The sequence below is a fragment of the Manis pentadactyla genome, chromosome 16 (genome assembly GCF_030020395.1).
Source record: "Manis pentadactyla isolate mManPen7 chromosome 16, mManPen7.hap1, whole genome shotgun sequence".
In the NCBI taxonomy this organism is placed as follows: domain Eukaryota; kingdom Metazoa; phylum Chordata; class Mammalia; order Pholidota; family Manidae; genus Manis; species Manis pentadactyla.
The window spans coordinates 17,522,072-17,545,937 of record NC_080034.1 but is presented as its reverse complement, the minus strand read 5'-3'; the positions used below and the strand labels follow the sequence as shown (position 1 = coordinate 17,545,937).

At 36.5% G+C, this 23,866-nt stretch overlaps 1 protein-coding gene across 1 annotated transcript in view; it reads right to left on the bottom strand.

Moving 5' to 3' along the window:
* Positions 1–23,866, bottom strand: part of LOC118927736 (dystonin) — a 415,594-nt gene that overhangs the window by 145,327 nt on the left and 246,401 nt on the right. The window contains 21 exon segments of the mRNA XM_057493688.1: positions 372–510; positions 1,038–1,216; positions 1,733–1,890; positions 2,808–2,991; positions 3,479–3,605; positions 3,824–3,978; positions 4,165–4,317; positions 4,946–5,071; positions 5,655–5,750; positions 8,106–8,210; positions 8,298–8,459; positions 8,541–8,618; positions 8,765–8,887; positions 8,972–9,434; positions 10,428–10,582; positions 10,889–10,982; positions 14,113–14,240; positions 14,327–14,422; positions 16,512–16,631; positions 18,761–18,867; positions 18,962–19,074. Of these exon segments, the coding sequence (XP_057349671.1) occupies positions 372–510; positions 1,038–1,216; positions 1,733–1,890; positions 2,808–2,991; positions 3,479–3,605; positions 3,824–3,978; positions 4,165–4,317; positions 4,946–5,071; positions 5,655–5,750; positions 8,106–8,210; positions 8,298–8,459; positions 8,541–8,618; positions 8,765–8,887; positions 8,972–9,434; positions 10,428–10,582; positions 10,889–10,982; positions 14,113–14,240; positions 14,327–14,422; positions 16,512–16,631; positions 18,761–18,867; positions 18,962–19,074 (3,061 nt within the window).

Here is a 23,866-nt window from a genome sequence, read left to right as displayed (position 1 = left end):
TAAAACTATCAGTCTTTTTCTTTCCTTAGATTAACTCCTGTACTTACCTCCTTGATTTCTTAAAATAACTGCCTCTTTCAGCAACAAAATCTATTACAAAAAATTTAACTTCAACTCCTACTGACATGAATTGTATAAAAAGCTACTGTCAAAAAGATTCAAATTTCACATGAGAAGAAACTCACCTCAAACTAAAAATGACTGAGCATACTTCTACAGAGTAAGCTATGGTATTATAAAGATATGACATGGAATGAATATAAATGTATTCAAACTAAGGTTATTTAATGGTTGATGTTTGGAAGATCTAAGTGTTAGAGAAATACTTTTGGAGTACGATCTTTAAAAATAGCCCAAAGTGAGATTCATACCTTTAAAGTACGTATGAGATTCTCAGTATTATTCTTGTCAGCTGTAACTGCTTCTTCTTCACACAGTTTAGTTTCATAGAGTTTTACAAGGGCTTCTGCAGCCTGAGTGTTTTTTAAAACCAAATTAACAGTTTTCAACCTAAAAAAGGGAATTAAACATAGCCTCCTATACGTAAATGTTTATTTTCCAATGAAGCACTATTATGACACACAATATAGCATGCTTTCCTTCTTGGGACACGGACACACTTCTACAAGATTAACATTCAGCTAACTGTCTTCTTGATGTTAACAGACAGCACTGTGTTCCACCCCACGGCCTGCCCACAAGCAGTATATAGCAAGAGGGTCCAACATAAAATGTTCTTTCAAACCTTGTTTAGAACAAGCTTAGGAGGAAATCCTATGAACAACAACAGCTGAGTCACCTACAACTACAGGCAAAATGTAGGAAGATCATACATTATGCCCTAATTTCTGAGGCATATTCCCTTTCACTATGAAGAAGCATCATAGATCCATAGAAATATTTAATGCATTTGTTATTAAGGTCAAACGATGAATATATTTATTGTCATAAAAATTAGTATTTTTAAATGAACAGCTTATGTATAAAAGTATGACAGTTGCATAAAGCCAATTTATATTAAGACAGTGGTTACATACTTATCTATGTAAGTGGAAGACATAGAATAGACTTGGTTCATGTTCTGAATGACCACACTGAGCTCAGATCGTAAGGTAGGAACTGATGGAGAGGCTGCTGCTTGACTGAAAAATTCTTCGCATTTATTTGTGATTGTCCCCAAATCATCTTTAAGTCGCTCCAGCTCTTTCTTCAGTTTCTATAAAACAGAGAGTAAACATTGGTATGAGGCTGTCACTCCAGACGGTGCATCTTTCTTTAAACATTAAAAAAAAACACATTTACATTATGCTCATTGACTTAAAAACCTCTGCATTCTTTACTTTTTCTTTATCCAAGAAATTAAGCCAAAGCATTCATGTTTTATTATCAAAAATTCCCTTACTGCCCATCTCCTCAGGCACAAACATCTAACTTAGTGCTTTTGCATATAGCAGGTGACCATCAAACCCAAAATGAGAAGACTTGTACTCTGAGAAGCCCTTCAATCCCCATCACAATGGGTAAGAGGGACATGCTCCTGTGTTCACCTGAGACACAGGTAGTACCAAGCTACAGAATCCTCATTTACAATAAACAAAAAATACATAATTGAATCTAACAACTGGGTAAAACTAAGCATGTTAAGAAGTCACAGGAATTGCCAACGAAGGTCATTAAGATATAGTTCTTTACCTTAAGCTAACATCTCTCCCAACACATTTATAAATCTCACCTCCTGCTCTGTGATTCTGAACACACTTTCATGAAGATCATCTCTTTCCAGTGGATTTCTGATCTGTCTAATCAACCGATCCTCACAGTTCTTTAACTGAAGTCTGATGTTTCGAACCTCAGAAATGTAGAGATTATAAACTGATTCCTCTTGCTCCTCTGTGAAAGTAAACATAAATGTTTAGAAAATACTTTGCCTTCTATCTTTTGGATGTTCTTATTTATGTTTTAATGGGGCACTTTTACTACTACTGGGGAATAGCTAGTCAAAATGACATTAGCAGTTATCATCACAATCCCACCCAAGGATATAAACCTTACAAAGAGTGGAACATTTACAAGTGACAGAGAGTTTATAAAACTTTCCTATGCCATCCAAAGTACCAGTGTCTGACTTAGGATGTACAAGGAAGGTAATGTATGTTCACAAAAATGTGAATTAGCTGCAGATTAATTTTTAAAATTAAACAAAAATACTTAAAAATGAGAAGCAGGTAAGGAATGTGTTAATGTTTAAAAGTTTTTAAACTAGAATATTACTGATTAAAGTTCCTGTCTCTGTGTAACATCTAACGAGTTCATAATAGAATCTGTACTTAGCAAAAGTAACTACATACAATATTTTCCTTTGACTCATATACGATCCAAGTGTGGCTGTGGGAAATCTCTCCACATTCCTCTCAATTTTGCTATGGATATAAAACTCCTGTAAAAAATAAAGCCTTAAAAATCCTTTGGTACATAGGAAAATAGCTGAATTTTTTCAGAAACTAAGGATTATTATTCTGAACACTACATTGTAAAACAGTGATAATGCTGAAAAGTAGATGCATTAAGAATCCATCATTTGTCATACTAGTGTGTTGGCATCTTTTTATTAATTCATCATTTAGAAAAAAATGAATCCCTCTTTGCATCTTCCTATCTCAAACATGTTTTTTACATTCCAGCAATTTTGTCTACCTACCACAGGCTAAGTGACCTAATATACCTAAGATTAAGAGTCCCCTTTAAAGCAGAAAATAGCCTGAAACAAACTCTATGGAGAAAAAAAGACAAGGATCCCCACCCTTTACCTCTTTCAGCAGACTTCAGAAGTTCTTGGTAATACTGCTTACATACATTAACCTCCTTTTCCAGTTGTGTTATATCTGAGCCTGAAAATATTTGTGATTCTTGACTATCTTCCAGAAAATCTTCAAAACGAGATTGCAGATTGCTCAGGACTTGCTGATGTTCACCAGGTAACATTGTCTTTATCTAAAGAAAACCAATGATCCAGGTAATTTATTAGAGTACTAAGAGTTAAATTTAAAATGGGACAGATAATCAAGCTAGGGTATCATTGTATATGCCAGCTCATATTAATGGCTATAAACAGAAGAAACATTTGAAATTAATTTTCTTCTTCATTAACTATTCCAGTTTTAAAAGACAGGGAAAAACAAGTCCATAAAATTCAATAAGTAAAATCAAACTGTACCCATTTCTCGAAGTCTCAACACTATATATACTGTCTCCCTATCAAGAATAAGCACTGAATAAAGCACTGAATAAGCACTGAATAAGCATTTTGTAGGAAATGTCTTGTCTACAATAGGTATATAACAAATATTCACTGAATAAATGAATATTAGCATGGATCTGCTGGGCTCCACCCTATGCTACAACAAATACACTCCACCCCTCATAATAATGTGCCCCATATTTTGGGGCAGATTATGTTGATGTATAGATTTATACTTACTGAAGCCACATTGCTAGCTCGAACTCTATCAATTTCATTGATGAGATAATGCCAGGATACTACACTCTTCATGTTTATGTGAGACTCATGCCAAAGAGTCAGGACATTCTGATACTGTTGCTCAATTCTGAAATATATGAAAGAAAACACAGGTTAAGTCTTTTTCACTCCCTCTGAAACATGCTACAATTTTTCTTTTTGTTTAGTTCTCTTGTTGAGAACTAAGCCATGTTTACTAGTTCTGGGTCCTTCTGATGCTGTGGGTCGCACTACAAACTATTGTTTCTTTAACCTCCAGAACCCCTCAAAAGACCAGCTCTGTGTATTTAGCTAATGCGTACAAACCTGTTTGCAAAGTCAACTGCTTCTTTGTTGGGTGGGGGAACTGTGAAGCACACAGAGGGCACCATAGCCTCATTTCCAGTAGGACTGATGACCTTCCATTTAGCACGATGAGAGTTGTTGGCCAAGACACATTCATCATCTTTGAAAATGGTTATCTGGTTTTAAATGAAGAACAGAAAAGCCAAATGAGGTCACAGCTGACTAATTTTTTTCCATGACCAATATTGGAATTTCACTGTTTTTGAGGTAGGAAAATGTTCCCACTAGTAAGCAATTTGACCTCATTTTTAAAATATATAAATAATGCCAGAAACTGGTCTATTTCTAGGGTTTATAAGTACCTCAATTTGTCTGTAGTCACAGATAGCTTTGATTGTAATAGAAGTTTTGAGTGGACAGTCAGGATTCCTTGGCTTCAGCTGAGTTATTGTTTTTGCTCTCCCCATCAGGCTTGCCACTGTGTTTTTATACTGCAGAAGTTCTTCTTTCTCTTCCTAAGTAATAAATAAGATGGGTTTTTAAAAGTAAAAGACATATATGCTCTCGCTCTACACAGGTGAAACGCCATCAGAAGTCTTCCCTGACCGCCTGGCCCAAACGTTCCATCCCTCCCGGCCCCTCTCACATCTCTCTTCCCTTGTTTTGTGTAGTTGTTTTCCCCTCTTTAGCCTTTATCACTGTATAATATACTACAGAGATTTTACTTATTGATCATGTTTATTGTCTACTCCCCTCTAGGATGCAAGTGCCAGGGTAGGGATTCTTGCCTGTTCTGTTCTCTGTTCTATCTCCAGCACCTAAAACTGTGCCTGAAGGAAGGGCTTAACAAGTATTTGTGAAATGAATGACTAAACACACACACACACACACACACACACACACACACAGAGAATAATGTTAAAGCATTATTTTAAAATACCAAGGCAATCACATTAAAAAAATGCTTTTGTTATTTGTTACCAAAACGTACTGAAACTGAATGTTTAAATGCTTGGTTGAATGACAGGCAAATATCAAAACCACTAATTAAATAGAAAATTCTGCACATATAAAAATATAGCAACAACACCAATCCCCATTACACATTATTCTGATGAGATGTGTAGACTTTCATATTAGTACCATTGACTCCTGAACAAGGTCCTCCAGCTTGTGAACACTGCTGGATCTGTCACAGCTGTATTTCCGTTGAATGGCATCTTTTAGATTCCTTAAGTAATCTGTAGTTTCTTTGGCATCATTGAAAAACTATGGAAAGATGAAAAGTGGCAGTTATACTAAATGCCAGGAAAGCAGAGAGTTACCAAGTACCAGGGCCCCTTGTGTATACCACTCATGAGAACAGAATAAGATCACAAGACAACTCAATAGCCACGTCCTTCCTTTAAGCAAACTCTGGGTAACTATGAATGAACATCAAGTGTCCAAAGTTCATGTCTATATTGTGTTTTCACCCTGGATTATTTTAACTGAAGATCTGTTTTACTTTAGGGTCCAAATAATTTTTAAGTAGGGATGATATTCCAACAATACTTCAAAAGTTCTGAAGAACAGAAAAAAGCACGCATGGCTCTCTGCAGTGAAATTATTTCCTTAATAAATGACACTCATATAATATGGTTTTTCTGCCATTTTAACAGGTTTCTAAAGGATTTCCTCTTCCAGAGAATGCTTCACTCTATCATAGAGGACATATGCCCTACAAAGACAGTATTCAGTTTATTTCCCCTGCACGTATTATAAATGTAAGTTGACAATAACAAGAACTCTTGGCTGTACGTCAGCCCGAATCACCGCGCCATCCACTGATGCTGCGGTTCCATGCACATACCTCGAAGTAGGCAGTGTTCTCCTTGATGTGCTGCTCCACACACTGGCAGAGCTGCAGGATCCAGCTCCACTGGGTCTGCACGGCCGCTCGGTAGGCCTTAAAGAGAAAACACAGCCACCATGACTGGTCAGAGAATCACAATGCAGCTGTTGGAGGACCAAAGACCAACAGACGGCAGGGCCACCTTAACAGAGCAAGACCTGCGAGTCAGGGTGGTGCAGTGTCCCTCTAACCTGAGAATTCTCCCTGGCACAGAGCAAGTCCTACAAGTTTAAATAAAAAATTTTAAATCAGTCCGATCAATTTCTTTCAAATTTAAATGTCTTGAGATTTCTTCTGAAGATGCGTGGAAAAAGCTAACTGGCTATTTTTACATGAAAAAAACACTGCACATCTCAAATGGACGTAAGTTATGCTGCTACTTAGAAAGCCGGCCCCTCAGCCTTTTCCACCAGCCCTCACACCAACGCTGTGGGATCCTCAAGTGTGTTTTCCTTCATGACACTTTCCCTTCTCCTTTCTTTTCTCTGTATTTTTATATGACAGGGTAAAAAAATACACCTTCTAACACAAAAATAGATGGTTCTGTGGTTTTCTCTTTGTTTTTGCTCCTGAAAGTAGGCCAGAAGCTGTGGAGGGTGGAGAGGAGGAGGATTTATGAGTTTGTTTTTGCCAGGGAACGGCGTGGAGAAGGCAGAGAAGGGAGAATGCGAGCCGTATCAATGTAGTTCTGGAATTGTAATCATTATAATACTAGTAATTTTCATTAAAAACACTACTTGAATTTTTATTTAAACAAAGTGTATCTTTCACGAGGGTAAAAATACTAAAGAAAGGACACGTATGTCATTAGGCAAGCAAAATGCCTTCCTATTTCAAGATGCAATTTACTGATTTCCAGAAGAGGGCGATCTAGAAGCTTTAATGACTATCTCAAGAAAGCCTGACATTCTTTCTCCTTTTGGAAAAACTCCTTCCTGCTGAGCTACGTACTCTTGACAGGTTTTCCTAATGGATTGTAAAATGCAGCCTGGAAATCTGGCGACATATCATGGTCTTATTACCTGCTCCCTCAAATTAAGCTACCTTGAGTAAATTGGCTCTAAAAGACATTATCATTGTACATTATTAGATTATGTTTCTTTTTTGTATCATATTTGAAATTGTTGATAATTAACTAAATGCCATCCATGTATCCACAAGACATTGGAGAGACCAAAGAAATCATAAAGATAACAAAGGTTTAATTTTATCCCTCTAGGTATTTTTAATCAGATTAACATTTCCACATAAAAGTGATTAGGTTCACATTCACATTTCCCAGTCCCACCAAAATTCTTAATAATCATAGTTCCTAACAGTTTTTATCTGTATCCTAAGGAATGTGCTACTTTTAGTTTATAACCATACAAAAGTATAGCAGACCCTTCATTATTCTCATTTCCTTTCCCCAGTGTCCCCCACCTACTCTTCTGTCTTTCACATTCCTATATGTGGTATTTCCTGTAGATGCAAAACCTTGTTTTTATATAAATGAAAGGTCGAATGTCACATTTCCAAAACTTCCTAGTTAGGTCTAGAATTTTACTAATCCTTCGTGTCATGATTATATCAGTGAACACAGATTATCAGATTCTCTTCCCCAACTGTGAAATTTGGAGCCTGTTACACTTTGTAAGCACAGTTTCGTTTTTTTTTCCCCTCTGGCAATATACCACATCTATCTACGTCTGATGCACCTCGCCCTCTTATGCAACTCCCCTTCATATTAGAAAGTCATTAATTCTAACTAGCTAAAAAATTAAACATACCACCACCACCACCACCACACACAGGCAACCTGACAATTGCATATCAGTCCTCCATTTGATTTGAAATGGGTGTGTTATACCATAAGCCTTACCAAGTCTTCATTCCAATATGTCTCACAAAACCAGACTAAAATTAATTTAGTGAATAAAATTAATTAGTGAAATAATAACAAATACTTCTTGAGAACATACTATGCATCAAGAACTGTACTGAGGAGTAAGAGCAATTATTTCTTCTCATTCTCACCACAACTCTATGGGTTAGAAGCAATTTTCCTCACTGGAGGTAAGTGAATGAGGCTTAGCAAAGTTACATCACTTGGGCAACGTCACAAAGTCAAGAAGAAATAAAACATCAAAGCTTGTAAGTCAAGGTCCTTCATGTTTACTGTAATGCATCTCTTCAGGCACAGCAGATGCCAAATTACCTTTATTTCAAGTGAACAGTGGTTGACACACTTAGGGAAAGCAAGAGGACTAAAGGCAAGATCAGTGTGATCTGTCAAAAAACATTATTTTGAACAAGGCTGTAAAAAAAGTTGGATGGTTTGTATTTTCCAACTTCTTAGCAATAAATGAATCTTAAGAATGATAATTAAATGCCAATATTCAACTATGACTGTTACACCTTCTGACTTACCTCAATAGTTAATCGGGCTGGATGATTTTCCAGAAGTAGCTGCTCTGCTATCTCCTGAACAGATTTAATACTTTCTTCCTTTTGATCTAGTTCTCTCATTAATTCCTAATTTAAGGAAAGAAAGAAAAGAGTCAGAAAGAGATCTAAGCCTGAAATACAATTTTAGCATTCAATTACCAAGATTGTACTTACAGCATGATAATCTTTTTTCCAAGCTATGTTAGTATTTCTTTCACTCCAGTCATAAGCAACTTCCTCTTCTTCTTTTTCATTCAACCAAATAAGTTCATTTGTTGCACGAGTTACAAAATTATGGAGTGTATCAAGGTGCCACTCCTGATTCCTGGATGTGTTCTTTATAAGGAAAATCACTGTAAGAATCATGTCTTAGCCAAATAGAGATAAAGGAAACAAGGTTTAAAAAAAAAAACTTACCAAGAGCTTGGCATACTGACTCTCTAATCGGTACAGCTTTTCTGCATAACTTAGTTTAAGAGGTCCCGTCATTTGGATCTGTAATATAGGATAAAATGACGTTGAGGTTAGGAATTTTTAGGAATTCTGACTCATATTCACTGTATCTATTATTTTGTCTTTAGAAACATAGCAGAACAACAGTAAGCCAAAATTAAACATATACAGATTTTAAATTTGTATACCTCACTGATTTTTGCTTCTTTAAGGCTAGATTCAAATTCTTCAATAGCCTGGTGAACATTTTTATGATTTTCTAAATGGCTTTCAACACTTGGCAAATCCCATTCAATGCAGTCCAGCTGCACCTTTAAACAGAAAGAAACTAGGTTTAAAAAAGAAACTGACAGCAATAAAGATAGAAAGTTACAGGTAAAGTAAACATTTTTTACCTGCATCTCATCAACCCAATTCAAAAGATCCTGAACAAATTTCATATTGATTTCTTCTTCTGTTAAATTCTGATCCAGCAAAGAAGACTTTAGAAGGGGCTTTTGGATCTGCATCAACTTCAGAGTTTGCAATGAATTTGTCTCTATCCCTGAACTGAAATTTGGAACTATTCCTGATGGGAAGCCAGGTGTATAAGCTGGAGTGACGGATGGAGTCAGGCGGGAAGTCAGACCTGATGACAGGCCTGATGTCATACTAGAAGGGGTCAGGGAAGACGTTAAACTCTGGGTCAGCCCTGAGTTCACAGTGGGCTTTAAGGTCTGTGCAAATCCTGAGTTTAAACTCTGAGTAATTCCTGGTATCATGAGCTTCATCTTTTCTGTTGTCAGCATGTGTCCTTTGCCGTACACCGAGGAACATTCATTCCGTAAGGTCATAATTTCATCACGCAGCTTTGCGACCCTGAAAAGAAAATCAAAAGGAATAAACTAATATAAAAGGCATTTTTCAGAGTGAACCCTGATGTAAACTATGAACTTCAGCTAACAATAATGTATCAGTATTGGCTTGATTATAACAAATGTATTACATTATGCAAGATGTTAATAATAAGGGAAGAGGAGTATGAAGGGTCATCTGGGAACTCATAAATTTCACTCAAGTTTTCTGTAAACCTGAACTTAGAAAAATAAAGCCTACCCAAAAAAAGTCAGTGTAATAACATTGTTAAATTTTTACATCACTTTTTCCATTGAACACTGTGCTGTAAGTACTTTCCATATTATCACGTATCTGTCATTTATAAAGAACATAATTGCTACACCATAATGTGAGCATTTTATGATTTGACATATAGTATATTTCCAAATTTTTATTATAAGATATTTCTGACTTTTAAAATTTTTCTATATTTGCTTATATATTTTCAATATTTAGAATTACTATAGATTCCTAAAAGTGTAACTACTTGGTCAAAATATCATTTATAATTTTTAATAAATTTATATACTATATATATATAATATACTACCTGAAAGGTTCTATTCTTAGCCTAGGTCCTCTTCTCAGAGATAAAGATTTTAAACATATATATATATTTCTCCCAACATTTTGTTACAACCATTGCATGACAGGATAAACAGAAAACTTAAAAATTGAGCTAAGATAATACTCTTCTTCTTTTTCCCCTTTTTCAAATGTCACACATGAATATTTTAACTCTGTGTATGTTAGTTAGTATGGTATTAAATAGTATGTACATCAAAGAATATTTTTTCTATTACTTATCTTTGAAGAATACCTACTTACACAATACCAGAATTAATGTGACACATATTTCAACTGAAAAGAGTGTAAGAAATATATTTTATAAAGTTCTCACACTCCATATTCCTATTGTGGGTGCCTATGAAAAGTTAGACAAGAGGAAAGGGTGTGCACAGGTAGCACTCATACCTCTGTACCAACTGATCTGCCTGGTAGTATTTTCCATCAGTAAGAATCTGTACATCGATCACATGCTGGCGTAAAAGGTTCTCACATTCAAGTATATACCCGGCAATTTCTGCTTCATTCTGAAGCTGCACCCCAGATTGCAATCTTCTGGAATCCTGCATTTTAAAAGAACTTGGTATTAATTCTGTGAAACCAGTTTCAAAACTAGCCTCAAATAAAAAAACGTGAACTATTAGAACAGAAGGCTATTTGAGTTTTTCTCTGTCTTCCCTCTTGGTTCAAAAATACATTTTCCCTTTGCGCCCTGTCCACCAAGAGAACAGTGATGATGATCTTTAACAACCTTTAAGTTACAGCAGATAAAAATACCAGGAATTGACCAAATGTTATCCAAAAGTTTCAGTTCACTGAAAGGCACAGACCCTTTACCACAATCAAAATGACTCCTAAAATTAACTTACAGACTGGAGAGCATTCCGGGCAAGAATCAGTTTGTCTTCACCTATGACGCTGTCCCTCTGAATTCGGTTGGCAATCTGCTGCAACATTTCCAGCCTAAAAAAAAAAGAGACAAAATTAAATAAAGCCTTTCCCTTTGAAGTCACATAGTTGACCACTCTTGAAAAAGGCTGTCCACCAAAAGTAAAACACAGTCCCATACCAATAGCTCAATACCTGTGTCCATCAACAGATTCGGTGCCGAAGTTAATGCAGGAGTTGATCAATGTTGGACCACAATTAACTGAGAGAAAATTTTCATTTGAATCAAGACTGGCTTGAGTGCTCATAGTATTACTAAACACAGAATCACTGCTATGGTAACTGTAACTGCTACTGTGCATTTTTATTCCTGAAATGATGCTCTCTCTTTGATTATTAAAAGTAACTAAAACATAGAAGGTCTGCTAAAAGCTCTACTTCTAACAGTGAGAAATGGCAGCTGAGTGTTACAGCTTTAATAGCTCCTTAAATATGCTCCAACATGCATATTCAACACACAGCAAATAATATGCTGATAACTATTTAAAAGAATCTCGCCTAAAGCCATGCGTTCGCTAGCTGAGGTTTGCCTTTTATAGCTTGCATTAAAACCCTGCAAGTATGGACAAGGCGGGCTGATCAGGGCGTCACTGAAAAAGATTTGCCAAATATTTTCACCAACAGTCACCCAATTGCAACCACCTAAAAAACAACTCAGATGCCGCACTGAAGTGCAGGTACAATCAGTAAAAGTTTTTCTGGCAATACCAATCAGCTTAAAGAACACAAATATTCAATCACAGCCTGACTTTTGTATAGGGCCAGGTTTGTACTGAACAACAGAAGGCTAAAAACTGGTACATGAGAGTACCTATAAACAAATGAGTTTGATGAGAAACAAAGTACATGTCCATCTTAGCCACCATGCCATTTGTTTATTAGGTTAAATTAACTGGAAAATTATCCATATACTCTCTTTAGATGACATGCTCTCAGGAATGTTGCTTCTCATCTTAATATAGTTACTTTATATTTTTTAAAGTCAAAGTACTAAGTTAGAGTATCAATGCAATGCTTGCAAATTTAATTTGTCTGTGCTTGTTCCTCCTTTCTTTAGGTTAGGACACAGCCAAAGAACATTGGCTCTTTCTCATCTGTCTTTTATGCACTCCCATGCCACATAGCTATTATTTGCAATTAATAGCTAGCACCAAAAAACTTGTTGCATCAGGAAAAATGAAGGCTGTTATCCAACCAAGTTCCTGCAATATTGCCCAGCCCCCAACACTACCAAAGCCAAATTGTTGCTCTCTACTCTGAAGTAGGTTTTTTTTTCTTTTCAGAAGGCAAGAAAGAGGAAATTTGAGTGTTCTGTCAAGTATAGTTAGTAAATAGAAAAGCTCAAAAATAATAAGAGTAGCACCTAACATTTATTAAGTAATCACTCTTTGCCAGGGAATTAACTTACCATTTTAAATACATGACCTCATTTCATACCTATAAGCAGTAAATGTAAATGTGGTAGGTACTATTACATCCTGTTTATAAATGAGGAAACTGAGGCTTAGAAAGGTTAATGAACTTGTCTAAGATTTCAGGGTTTGGAAATTGAGCTAATAACCTGTTCCAGGACTGACTGGCTCCTAGACTTTGAACTCTTAACCACTGAATGCTTTTATTAACATACATTAAAATCTGATTACCATTATGGTGACTAAAACTCTACTTTGTGTCCTCTCTTTGGCATACTTGTCTATAACTTCTGACAATTAGCTTAGTATCTCATTTTAAGCCCAGAATTACCTCTTCCATGAAAGATTCATCCTGGGTATTTCAACCTTATTCTGGCTCTAGATTCTGTTATGTAAGGGATAATATTATGTTTTAAAACAGGAGTATATGATCAGTGTACTTTAATGAAGGACTGACAATTTAGTCTTCTTCTCATATCTTTCACACATGATTTCCTATTTCAACAGTGTTGCAGTCACACGTGGGCAACAGAGAACCTGGGCACCCTGAAGCCTCCGTGTGCACCAGGCACTCAGCCAGGCCCGGGCAACCCAAGAAAGAGCAAAAACAAGAGCCTGTGCTGTCTTGGAGCTCACAACTTTGGAACATATATTAAGGCAGCCCTTAATATAACAGTTACAGAAATAAATATAAAATTACACCAACTGCAGTCCTATGAAGGAACAATATATGTAAATATGAGAATCAAAACCAAGTCATGTGAATTAGCCCAGGAGACCATGGAAAGTTTCCTGAGGAAGTAACACTGGAGCCGAGACCTGAGAACGATTAGGAGAAAAGACAGACAAGGAGAATGAAACAGACTTTCCTGCGAACAGAACAGATGGTGCAAAGATCCTGTGTATGGAGGAGGGTGGGGCCTTGGCAAGTCAGAGCTCCAGAGACACCCCCAGCGTGGCCACACCACAGGGAGCAAGGAGGGTGTAGTGCAAGGAGACCTGGGAGGGGTACCTGACCCTGTGGGGCTTGCGGCTAATGAGGGACAGAGATCTCAGGCTGAGAGGTAAGGACTATCAGAGACAAATCCATTCAACAAAGGGCTCCTGAGGATGCTAAGCAGCACTTTCCCAGGTATAGTCGGGGAGACAGAGCGACAGAAAGTTAGTGTTGATTTCATGGAGTAGATGCATTTGCAGAAGTGGGGCAGAAAGGGAATTTGGACCCAACATTTACTGAGTGTTTTTCTAGATGTCATCTCATTGCCCTTTAAATGGTGGCAAACTAGACTTCCGGCTTCCACTGTCCCATAGCAAAAGGGCCATAGACAAGAACATAACAAGAAACAGTATCAGTTAACTGTTGATCTATGAGCTTCTGGATCCAGGTGCTGGTGACTTAAAGGCCATTTGGAAAAATTCTCATGGTTAATTGTGACTGGCTTTAAAACCGTAATTACATTATTAGATGAGACGTCACATACCAATCCAGCCTATCAGGTCCTTTTTAAATATTATGTCACTGATTTATTCCTCAAATTTCTCGGAAGAGTTTCTCAGTAAGAATATGGAGGATCAGAAAGACTAAGTGATCTGAGGTCACACAGCCAAGAAAACAGAAAATGGAAATGTTGGTCCTGGGTCTGCCTGGCTCCAAAACTTAAGCCCTTTCCATGAAAGCAAGGAGACCCTCCCCCTGCCTGGTATTCAGGGAGAAAACTCCTCCATGAGCCTACCTTTCCACTTCCGGACGAAGCGCCTTCTCCCTCTCGAGCATGGCAATAATAAGTTTCCCCCACTCTTTTTCTATGTCATTTGGATGATAACCTTGAAGGAGCTTGATGCGTCCAAATTCTATCCAAATCTTGAGAGAACAAAATAATCTCATATAAAGCAAAGATGTAAAAAATGGAGATTATGCTTGACAATATAAAGGAAATTTCCTCTTACCTCCAGTAATTTATATAGGTGTTTAATTTTTGATTTTTCTGTCTCTTTTTGTGGAATTTCTGTTTCTTTAAACTGTAAATACTGGTTATAAAGTGCCTAAAATGAAAGGGAAAATAAATGAAGGGCTACACTTTGAAGACCTGTTTTCATTATCACATAATGTTACCATTTCGAATGCTATAGTTACTGTGTCACATGCATTCAGTGGAATTCCTTAATAAAAATGATATTCAAGGACAACACTGATTCCAAACTGGCTGGCATCTGGGTTATACAAGATTTGATGAGGGCGTAATTATCACTGTGAGCCATGATTCAACATGTGCCACACAAAAATCTGGAGAATAATAAACTATGACAGTGTTTACTATGACTCTACTAAAAAAATCTCTCATCATACCAACTAGAAAGCATATCCTTTAAAAGATACACCTTCCAAATGCTGCCCTTTAGTTAGAGTTGTTGGAGAAATAATCTGATGTAATTCCTGTAAAGGAAAAAAATAACTCTTCTCTTCTACATCACAGATGTATCTTAGAAACAGAATTCTTATCAGACAGATAGGGCTGAAATTTGGTTTCAACATCCCATTGGCCAATTAAACAAATTTTTAGTAAACAAAGATAGATGCTATTAGTTGTTGCTATTACTATGGAAGTTCCAACCATTATATTATCTAGTCTACAGATACTAATTTGGGAATCTCTTTTATATAAGTTGTTGTATTTATTAAAACAGACCTTTATAAAAATTAGGTAGCAAGATATCACCGTGTTTACTAAGCATATATTAATTATTCCACCCTAATTCATGCTTTTTTTTTTTAAGTCCCAGTAAGCCTCAGGCAGACACATTTCTGAAGGATTCCATTTAATGCTTTACTGGATAATGAAATTACTCGCATTTCCTCATGATATATTTCCTTTCCTATATTATGTACTATTCCAGACATCTGCAAGTAATTTGTAAAGTCATTCAACCTTCTTCCAAAACTTTAAGAATCTGCATTAAACAGAAGCCAGTACAAATTTACCCACATGTCTAGACAATAGGAATCCATTGGGAAATAAGTTGAACTTAAATTTGAAAACCGTTTTGAACTCAAAATGCAATGTTTTGGGATGTCCATCAGTAAGTAAGCAAGCACAGAATGCCACTGTGTACCAAACACTGTTTGCGGCAAGTGGTGATAGAAAGGGAGTTTGTTTCTTGCCACGGAAAGGTTACCTTCCACATGGGGAGATATCACACAAACAACCTCAGAACACTTAAGAAGAATCGTATCAGCACATGCGGAGGAAAACTCCCTGTGGCAAGGAGGGCTGCCCTGCACATGTTCTGTGCAGATGCGCGAGCACAGTGCATGACTCCCGCAGGGCCCGCCCTGGATTCAGACAGTTTTTGCGATTCTGGTGTGATCATGGAAACAAAGCCTACAGTTCAAAGAGTTGGACTTTGTTCTTAATATTCACATTTTCAGTTTCTTGAAATAAAGCAGACTACTTTGCTATGACAAATCCAAATATACAAAGACAACTAATTTATTATTGTCTTTTTATTAGATTTCTTATTCCTCACCAAGTTTATATATCTAGAGAGCCTTTTCTATAATGTCTTTGCCTCAAAGAGCTGCACGTGTTTTTAGGTAGTGGCAAATGTTTTACAAAACCATTAATTCACTTATACTGAAAGTCAGGTGTGTATTTTGAGTTGACAGTAAAAAAGAGCGTGTATCACTGGCTATACACAAGAAGCCTCTGAAGCAGTTTTTAACAGGATAGTTCAACCACCAGGCGCACTTCCAACCACTGTCACACTTATGCAAGCTTCCCAGAGAAGCCTCCTACTCCAGCCACCTGGTGGGCTCCAAGTATTTCCCAGGCACCAACACCTATGGGCAATATCAGTTCCAGACTCTCTCAGACTGTACCTTAAAACTGTCAACAGTGTAAAGCTAAGAAACTATAAATTTCTTTAAGATACTGTTGCTAGTATGTTTTAATTATGAATGTTTGCCTCCATTTTCTCTGTACAATAGGAGATGAATAAATTAAAAATGTACCTTCTTGTTACTGACTAGCCATGGACAATTTTTCTTGAACCTTTGAAATTATGGAACTATTAGAGCATTATTTAAAAGTTTACTCATCACCTTAATCTAGTTAACTTCTACAGTGACACAGACCTTTAGTTCTATAGGACTATTAGGAAATGTTCTCTCAGACATTGTGATCACATGGTGTCTAATCCACTTGATGAGGTAGTTCACCATATTCTGGTATTCAATCCATTTGACTTCAACATCCTGGAACAATAAAATGATAGAAAGTTCCGTGTGTACAGATAATAGTCATATCTAACACAGTTTAGCTAGAGGTCATTCTGTGAATTTACTCGTCATTAAGCCTGACAGAGAGAACCAGCTTAATGTTTTCTTATTTTCTGCCCAGTCCCAATCCTTTCTACATAAACAGCTTTAAAAACATGCTATCAACATTTAACTAGTAAAATGAGCCTAATGAGTGCCAATTCTGACCCAGAGATAGGGGTTGCCTGGAGCACTGTGTTGAAAAGACTTCTAAGGCTGCATCTAAATGCAATGGAATAAAAACACTGCAGCCATTTTGGGGTGTTTTTCAGACAATCAAAAAGGGAGAGTAATAGCTTGCATAAACCAGATTAATAACCATTTCTGCCAATCTTTCCAGATGTAAGTCTACTGTGTATCTGAAACTTAAAGAGCTATACAATGTACAGGAAACTAGATAGAAATAAAAACTATAGGATATGTATATGGTGGGGTTATTCAAGTACTCATTAAGCAAACTCAGAAAAATAGAGGAAACTGAAATGTTGTCAACTGCTACATTCAATGAAGTATTTCATGAGGGCTTACAATGTTTAAAGGACTGTGCTAATTGTTGAAATAAAAATATAACACTTTAAGACATAATACGTTTTATCGAAGAGTTACTCTCTAGATGGGGAGGTGAAAGAGTCATACAGTTAAGCAAAATGAAAAGCAGTATTAAGTGTCAAAATAAATAGGTAGTGTATGCTGGGGTTGAAATACAAATTGGTTAAGCATAAATGTGCCTCCAAACAGTCACTAAAAGCTTCTTGGGAGACATAGGAGGGTAAAAGACAGAGGAGTCCCAAGTGGGTCAGCACTCTGAAACAGAAATGCCCTGGCTACCAGCAAACAGTCTATATAGGGACATTAGAGCTAAAAAAGCAGGCAAGCAGAATTAATACATGCAGAATTTTGAAGGTGAGAACATCTACATTGGATTTAGCCTTTCAAGTCATATGTAGCCACTGAAAGTTTTCAAGGTAGATAGCAGGTTTTAAGAAGACTAATTTGGTGACAGTGTGCAAAGCTGATGGGAAGAGAAAAATAATGGAGATGGAAAGCTATAGGAAAGCTGTCATTCCAGGTTTAGTGTGAAAGGGTCAGAGTCGGGAATAGGGTGGAGGTAGTGAGAAGATAAAGCATGGAATGGCCACAAGAAACATTCTGAAGCGACGCTCAACACTGAATCACCAGCAGACATTAGAGTAGAGGAAGAACAGGCGAGCAAGTTTCTCGAGAGATCTAAAGGGGATAAGCCTTTGAGAGAAAGAACAAGAGGAAGAGAATGAAAATAAGTTTAGAAACAGCAGTACAGAGAGGTGAACAGACCAGAAGAGAGCTCGCCAAGATGAGCTCCTAAATCTTCCAAGTAAAACAGAAAAAAAACGCATCTGTAAGGAGAAGGGGAGATGCCGAGGGGGAGAGGGGATCAGCCCCAAAAGCGTAACACATCCAGAATTTACTGTTCTCCCCCAGAAATACATGTGCACATGTTAGCATGACCACTACAAAACGCATGATGGAATTGAATCACACAAACCTTTAAAAGCAGCGGACTTAAGAGTCCAAGGCTATGCATTGGAAACCTTGCCCTGCTTATGAAGTAGCTCTGTTAATTTGGCAAAATCAAATAACTCTCCACCAAATGTCACTTTTAAGTCAGAAAAACAATACCTGAACAAATTATCCCATGGGATTAGGTAAATTAATAAACTTCAAAGTGGTTTCTAAAGGGAGATATTCCATACATATGGAAGGACATCAAATAGAGCAGTTTTGAAACAGCAGTTGATTAAAAATGAAAAATATCCAAAATTCAGTGGTTTATAACTTTTATCTGTAAATAACGTGTAATCCCGAATGGCCTCCTTTATTCACAACATAGAACAAATGTTTGAGTTATACTTAATTGTAATGGTGGAAAGGTGCCGCAAAAATGGCATAAGGCATAGGTTTATTAAATAGAATATTAGCTCAAATTCTTTCAAAAATATTTGTATTTCGAAACTGTAAAAAGCACCATCAAAGAATTCAGTCAATTCCTGAATTGCACCTGCTAGTATGGAAAAATCAGTACTCACATTCGCACCAATGCCTTCACCACCTTCAGGGACTTTGGGAAACGCATCATAGAGAGATGACACATAAGTTATTACCGACTTTTCATCAGGTGAGGAGACATCAACATCTAAAGCAGCAACATACATTATTTTAAAATGCTGGCAGATTACTTTTGATCAGACTTGCATGCCAGTCCACATGTGGTCAAGGCAGCAACTCACCTTCAGGATCCAGAAGTCTTATAACACCAATTTTTTCTGCTACATAAAAAGCGTGCTCTAAATTTGCAAGGTTGCTTTGAACAGCAACAGTATTCATGTCGATCAGGTCCGGCCTAGGAAAAAATTCATTGGATTAGTTAAGTTTTCTCATGTACCAATTCAACCTCAGCAATTTACGTAACAACTTTTAAAAATATTAATACTAAGCCTGTGTTGAAATATAGAGATTTTCATCAACCATTTAGCACTGCTTACTGTTCTCAGAAACTTCTGTTTATCAAAGACATGTGTAGCAAGGAAAATATAAAAGTTTGAACTTACAGAACTTTCAACAAAGTCCACAAATTCCTCCTAATTGGAATACATATGATATTTGTCCCATTCAACCTACACAAGTTCTGTTATTCCAATAGCATCCTTTCAATCCAACTAGCATCTTCAGAATGTTTCTCTCCAAGCTCAAAAAGCTTGATTAGTTCACTTCCATTCCCCTGGCATCCCCATCCAGGGTGCTCTTTCCTGGCACTGTTGTCTTCTCACTCCCCATCCGTGAAAGCAGAAACCAAGCACCACCTCATCTGGGAGCCCTCGCTAACCTTTCCTGCTCTCATTTTCCTCTGTGTCCTGAATTCCTTACACTTCTGGGCCTTTGCTGATCAATTTGGCATTTAGAAAAATCATATACTTCCCTGCCCTTGTAATTCATGGTTTAAGTGCAAAGACACCTTGTTTCTCACAACTGGTCAACTCCAAGACAGCAAGAACCATGTATGTATTAATAAACTTTTTTATTAATACATTTTATCATTCTGCTGAGATAGAGTGACACAGACATAGTAGACACTTAATATTTACAGATAAATTGGTGAATAGGTTAATAGTAATTAAAATCATAAATGAAAGAGTAAAATAAGCACTAGGTTGTATATTCACAAGCATCCATGTGCATACACGGGCACACACACACATTCTCTCTCTCACATACCCCAGACTTCACCTTTTCTAATTGGGAGACTTTGATGATAATCTAAACCAAAAGGATACCTGGAAGCTAGCCCTAATCTATAGGGCAAGAAAAGACTCCCTAAATATTCCTTATACAGAAAATGGCAAAATATGGCAGTTGGAAACTTAACTCAAGGCCAGAAGCCACTCAAGAAACTTTCATCTCAAAAAGAAAGCTTTAAAAGAATGCAGACACATTGAGGCCTTGAAAAAGAGTGGTGGCCACCCTCAAAATCACTGAGTAAAAGAACCTGTTTACCAACTTGTAAGGAAAGGCTCTCTTGTCTCTACACCCTCCACAGGCACACTGGTGTGCTCAAAACAACCATGTGGAGAACTGCAGAAAAAGTGGGAGGACTCAAAAGTAGTGTGGGAGGAATGAAATGCAAATTATTTTGAATACTACTTGGGAAGCTGTTTACATGAGAAACTCTGAAAATATATCATTAACCTTAAGAAAGCAGGCAGTAATTTGTGCTCTTATTTTTATCTGATGAGAAAGCAGGCCTCCAAAGAAATCTACTTATAGATTTATAGCACTTTGAAGTGTTCATAACCTTAAAAGGTAACTCGCGTTACCTACCTACTTATTTCCCAGGAAATTACTAGGAAATTCAGTAATGTTTTTCACATGCCACATGCCACTTTAAAGTGATCCTACATTTATTATAGGAACAATAAATCTACCGACTATTACAGTAGAGGTCAATGACATACCTCTAAAAATAACATTATTTTTTATACACAGAAGTATTTTGAAGAATCTGCCAATGTCAAGATTACCAGACAGGTGAGTATAACAGTCTAGACAAAAACAAATATCCAAAGTTTAAGAAATTGTTTTACTTTCATAAACCTCACACATTTGTAAAGCCCTAAAAAAGCAGCCTTTCTGAGTTTGCCACATCTACCAACAAGAAAGGGCATGTTGTTGGGCGAACCCTGCCATTAGCAGAGAAAGTAAACACTGAGTAATCCCAGAGGGAATGAATAAAGTCATTGAAGAATCAAGTTTTTGACTAAGAGAATAAAACATAAAACTTCCTTCAGAATGACATAGACATTTCAGCACAAAAGCAATTGTATAATGCATGGAGTCTGGGTAAGCCATCTCCTTTATCATGATATTTAACAGTTTAAATCAAACAAAAACTAAAATGGTTTTCCTCCATTAAAACACTGCAGTAGACAAAGAAAATTAATTAAGCAAAAAATGAAAAGGGTAAAAAAGCTAAAACCACTATGAAAAACTAACAGCCTGAAAGTCTGCAAAATCCTATCCCTCCTCTGGCTCATCTCCTAACCATTCGGTCATTTTCAGTCTTCAAATCTGTCTTTACGTGTCTGGAGCTTCCCCAAAAAAGCATATGCTGGGATTTGTGACCTTCCTTTTCCCTCGTAGTCTCACTGGGATAATTTAACCTTTAAAAATTGTAGCTACTAAAATAAATAAATAAATAAGGGAGAAACGTGGGATTCACATATAAATCAAGTATAAAAATCAAATGAATAATCATATCTGACTTGATTGTTTATAGTTCATGATGCGTGATCAAAACCGAAAGCTTCTGTGATGACTGCCCTTGCACTGTTCACCATGTAAGAACTTATTCACTATGTAAGAACTTGTTCACCATGTAAGAACTTGTTCATTATGCTTCAGAAGATTGGAGACTGTTGAGAATTAGGCTTGGGGTGGATTAATGATTGTGCATTGAGTCCCCTATACAGAATTTTATTGTTGTTAACAACCATTTGATCAATAAATATGAGAGATGCCCTCTCAAAAAAAAAAAAAAACTGTAGCTACTTTCCACATACAAAAGGTTGTTATTTTCATTCTAAAGGTTTCATTGCACTGTAACATCTCCTTTTTGTGAAACTTTAACAGGAAATTTCATTCACCTCTTGGGTTGACTAACCAAAGACCTTACTATACCATAAGCAAGCAGAAGGCAGGGGTCACGTTCCTATGTTGTAGTTTAGATAACTGAGCATTAGTTATTCTAATGTGTCCATTTTCTAGAAATCTTTCAAAATCATATGATCAAATCCTCTGCCACCTAAAATAATATATACTAGTCTTTTTATGGAAAAAGTGCCATTCTACCTCCTATTTGTGTTATTATTCTATGATACTGCAATCTTTTCTGAATGACTCAATCATCATGTACAACTTTTTTAAATGTATATTTATATCCCACCTTTTTTCCGTAAATGATTAAAAACACCTTACAAAGAAATATAAAAGCACAAGAGATAACACAAATTTTAAATTAAAGGTATAAAACCAAGATAAAGCCATAAGACGAGGTTGAAAGTGAGAACGAAAAGTGCAAACCTCTTAAACTCATGCTTAGTGCCCTTTTTCGTTCCAAAAATAGAGAACAAAAATGTATCAAATGAAATGTCTATTTCCAAAATACAAAGTAATTTGGATAAAAGGAGTGCTTATCTTTCACATAATACCATCTTAAAAGAGCATTCTCCCTAGACCAAAAAAAAAATACACACATGTCTATATATATCCACAAGTATCTATGTATGGGCATTTATGAATATACAGGCAGGCATATATGTGGATATATGTGTGTCATATATACCATCACCCACATTAACAGCCAAACTAGCAAAACATTAAAATTGCATGAGATTTTAATCTCTTATACAGAAACCCCAAAGTAACTTTCCAGTCCTCAAACATTTTAATATATCACATGAGAATTAAATGGGATTCCGGGATAATATGTGACTTATACAGTGCTATAAATGGCTGAAGATAAGCACAAGAGACTTTTCCAAGGCTTCCTCACTGTGTCATACAAAACACTGATATGCTCAATTATAAGGAACATGAAACAAAATCAAAATAGCTGGAAAGAAGTACCTAGAAATTGCCATCAGAACATACTTGAGGAGGCACTGATAAAAATTAGCTAAAAGAAAATTAGTGCAGACCCAAGATTAAGAAATCCTGAACCAAAAATATAAAAACAGGGAAAAAGACAGATAGAAGAAATATCAACAGTCAAAATTCAAACCAGCATTTCTTTTTAAGTATGAAAAAAGTGATTTAAATTTAAGAGTCTGTTGGGTTGTGCTGGTTCTCAGTTAGCACTCAGTAATTATTTATTGAATGCATACAGACTTGTTTTGGCTATCCAGAATCTGAACCTTCTTATGTTTGAGAAATTTCCCTTATATGAGTCATGAGGGCAGGAAAGGAGTAGAATTCATTTCCCAACACAAAACAAAAACACATTGGGTTCTTCTTTTCTCTTTCCTTTGCTCAAGAAATATCTACTGCATACCTCACCCCCATTCACGCCACTACGTAATCAACTCAAAGTCTTCCTTGTAAGACATGGTTCCACCATCATCTCCTCCAGGAAATACTTTTCTCCGTTCCCAGAATGCTCTCTGCTTTCTCTATTTACTACAGTTTGTTATAGTCATGCATTTGTCTGTCTCTCATTTTAAACTGTGGGCTTCCTGAGACAGAGCCTGTGTTTTATCCATGTTTACATTTCCGGTAGCTAGCATAATGCCCAGCACATGAATGTCTGAAGAATGAATGAATAATAAAGGAGTGAATGAGCTTTGGGGAGTGGAAGGTACCATTGATTCAAATTTCTGGAGACATTTTCCAGCATATATTTGTTCCTCTTCTTTTCTTTTCACTAATTTCTATAGATAAAACTACCATCTATTGTGTCCAATCAGGAATTCAAATTTTTTTGAAACAGGACACAATTATCATTGCTCCTCCGTAACCTAAACATGCACCCTTTGAGGTTTCTTAAAGGCCTTTCTCAGCTGAAACAATCTGGAAAATAGGCATGGATTGAAAACAAGAAACAAGGAATAAATACACTGTAAAGTTTCAAAAAGCATAAATTA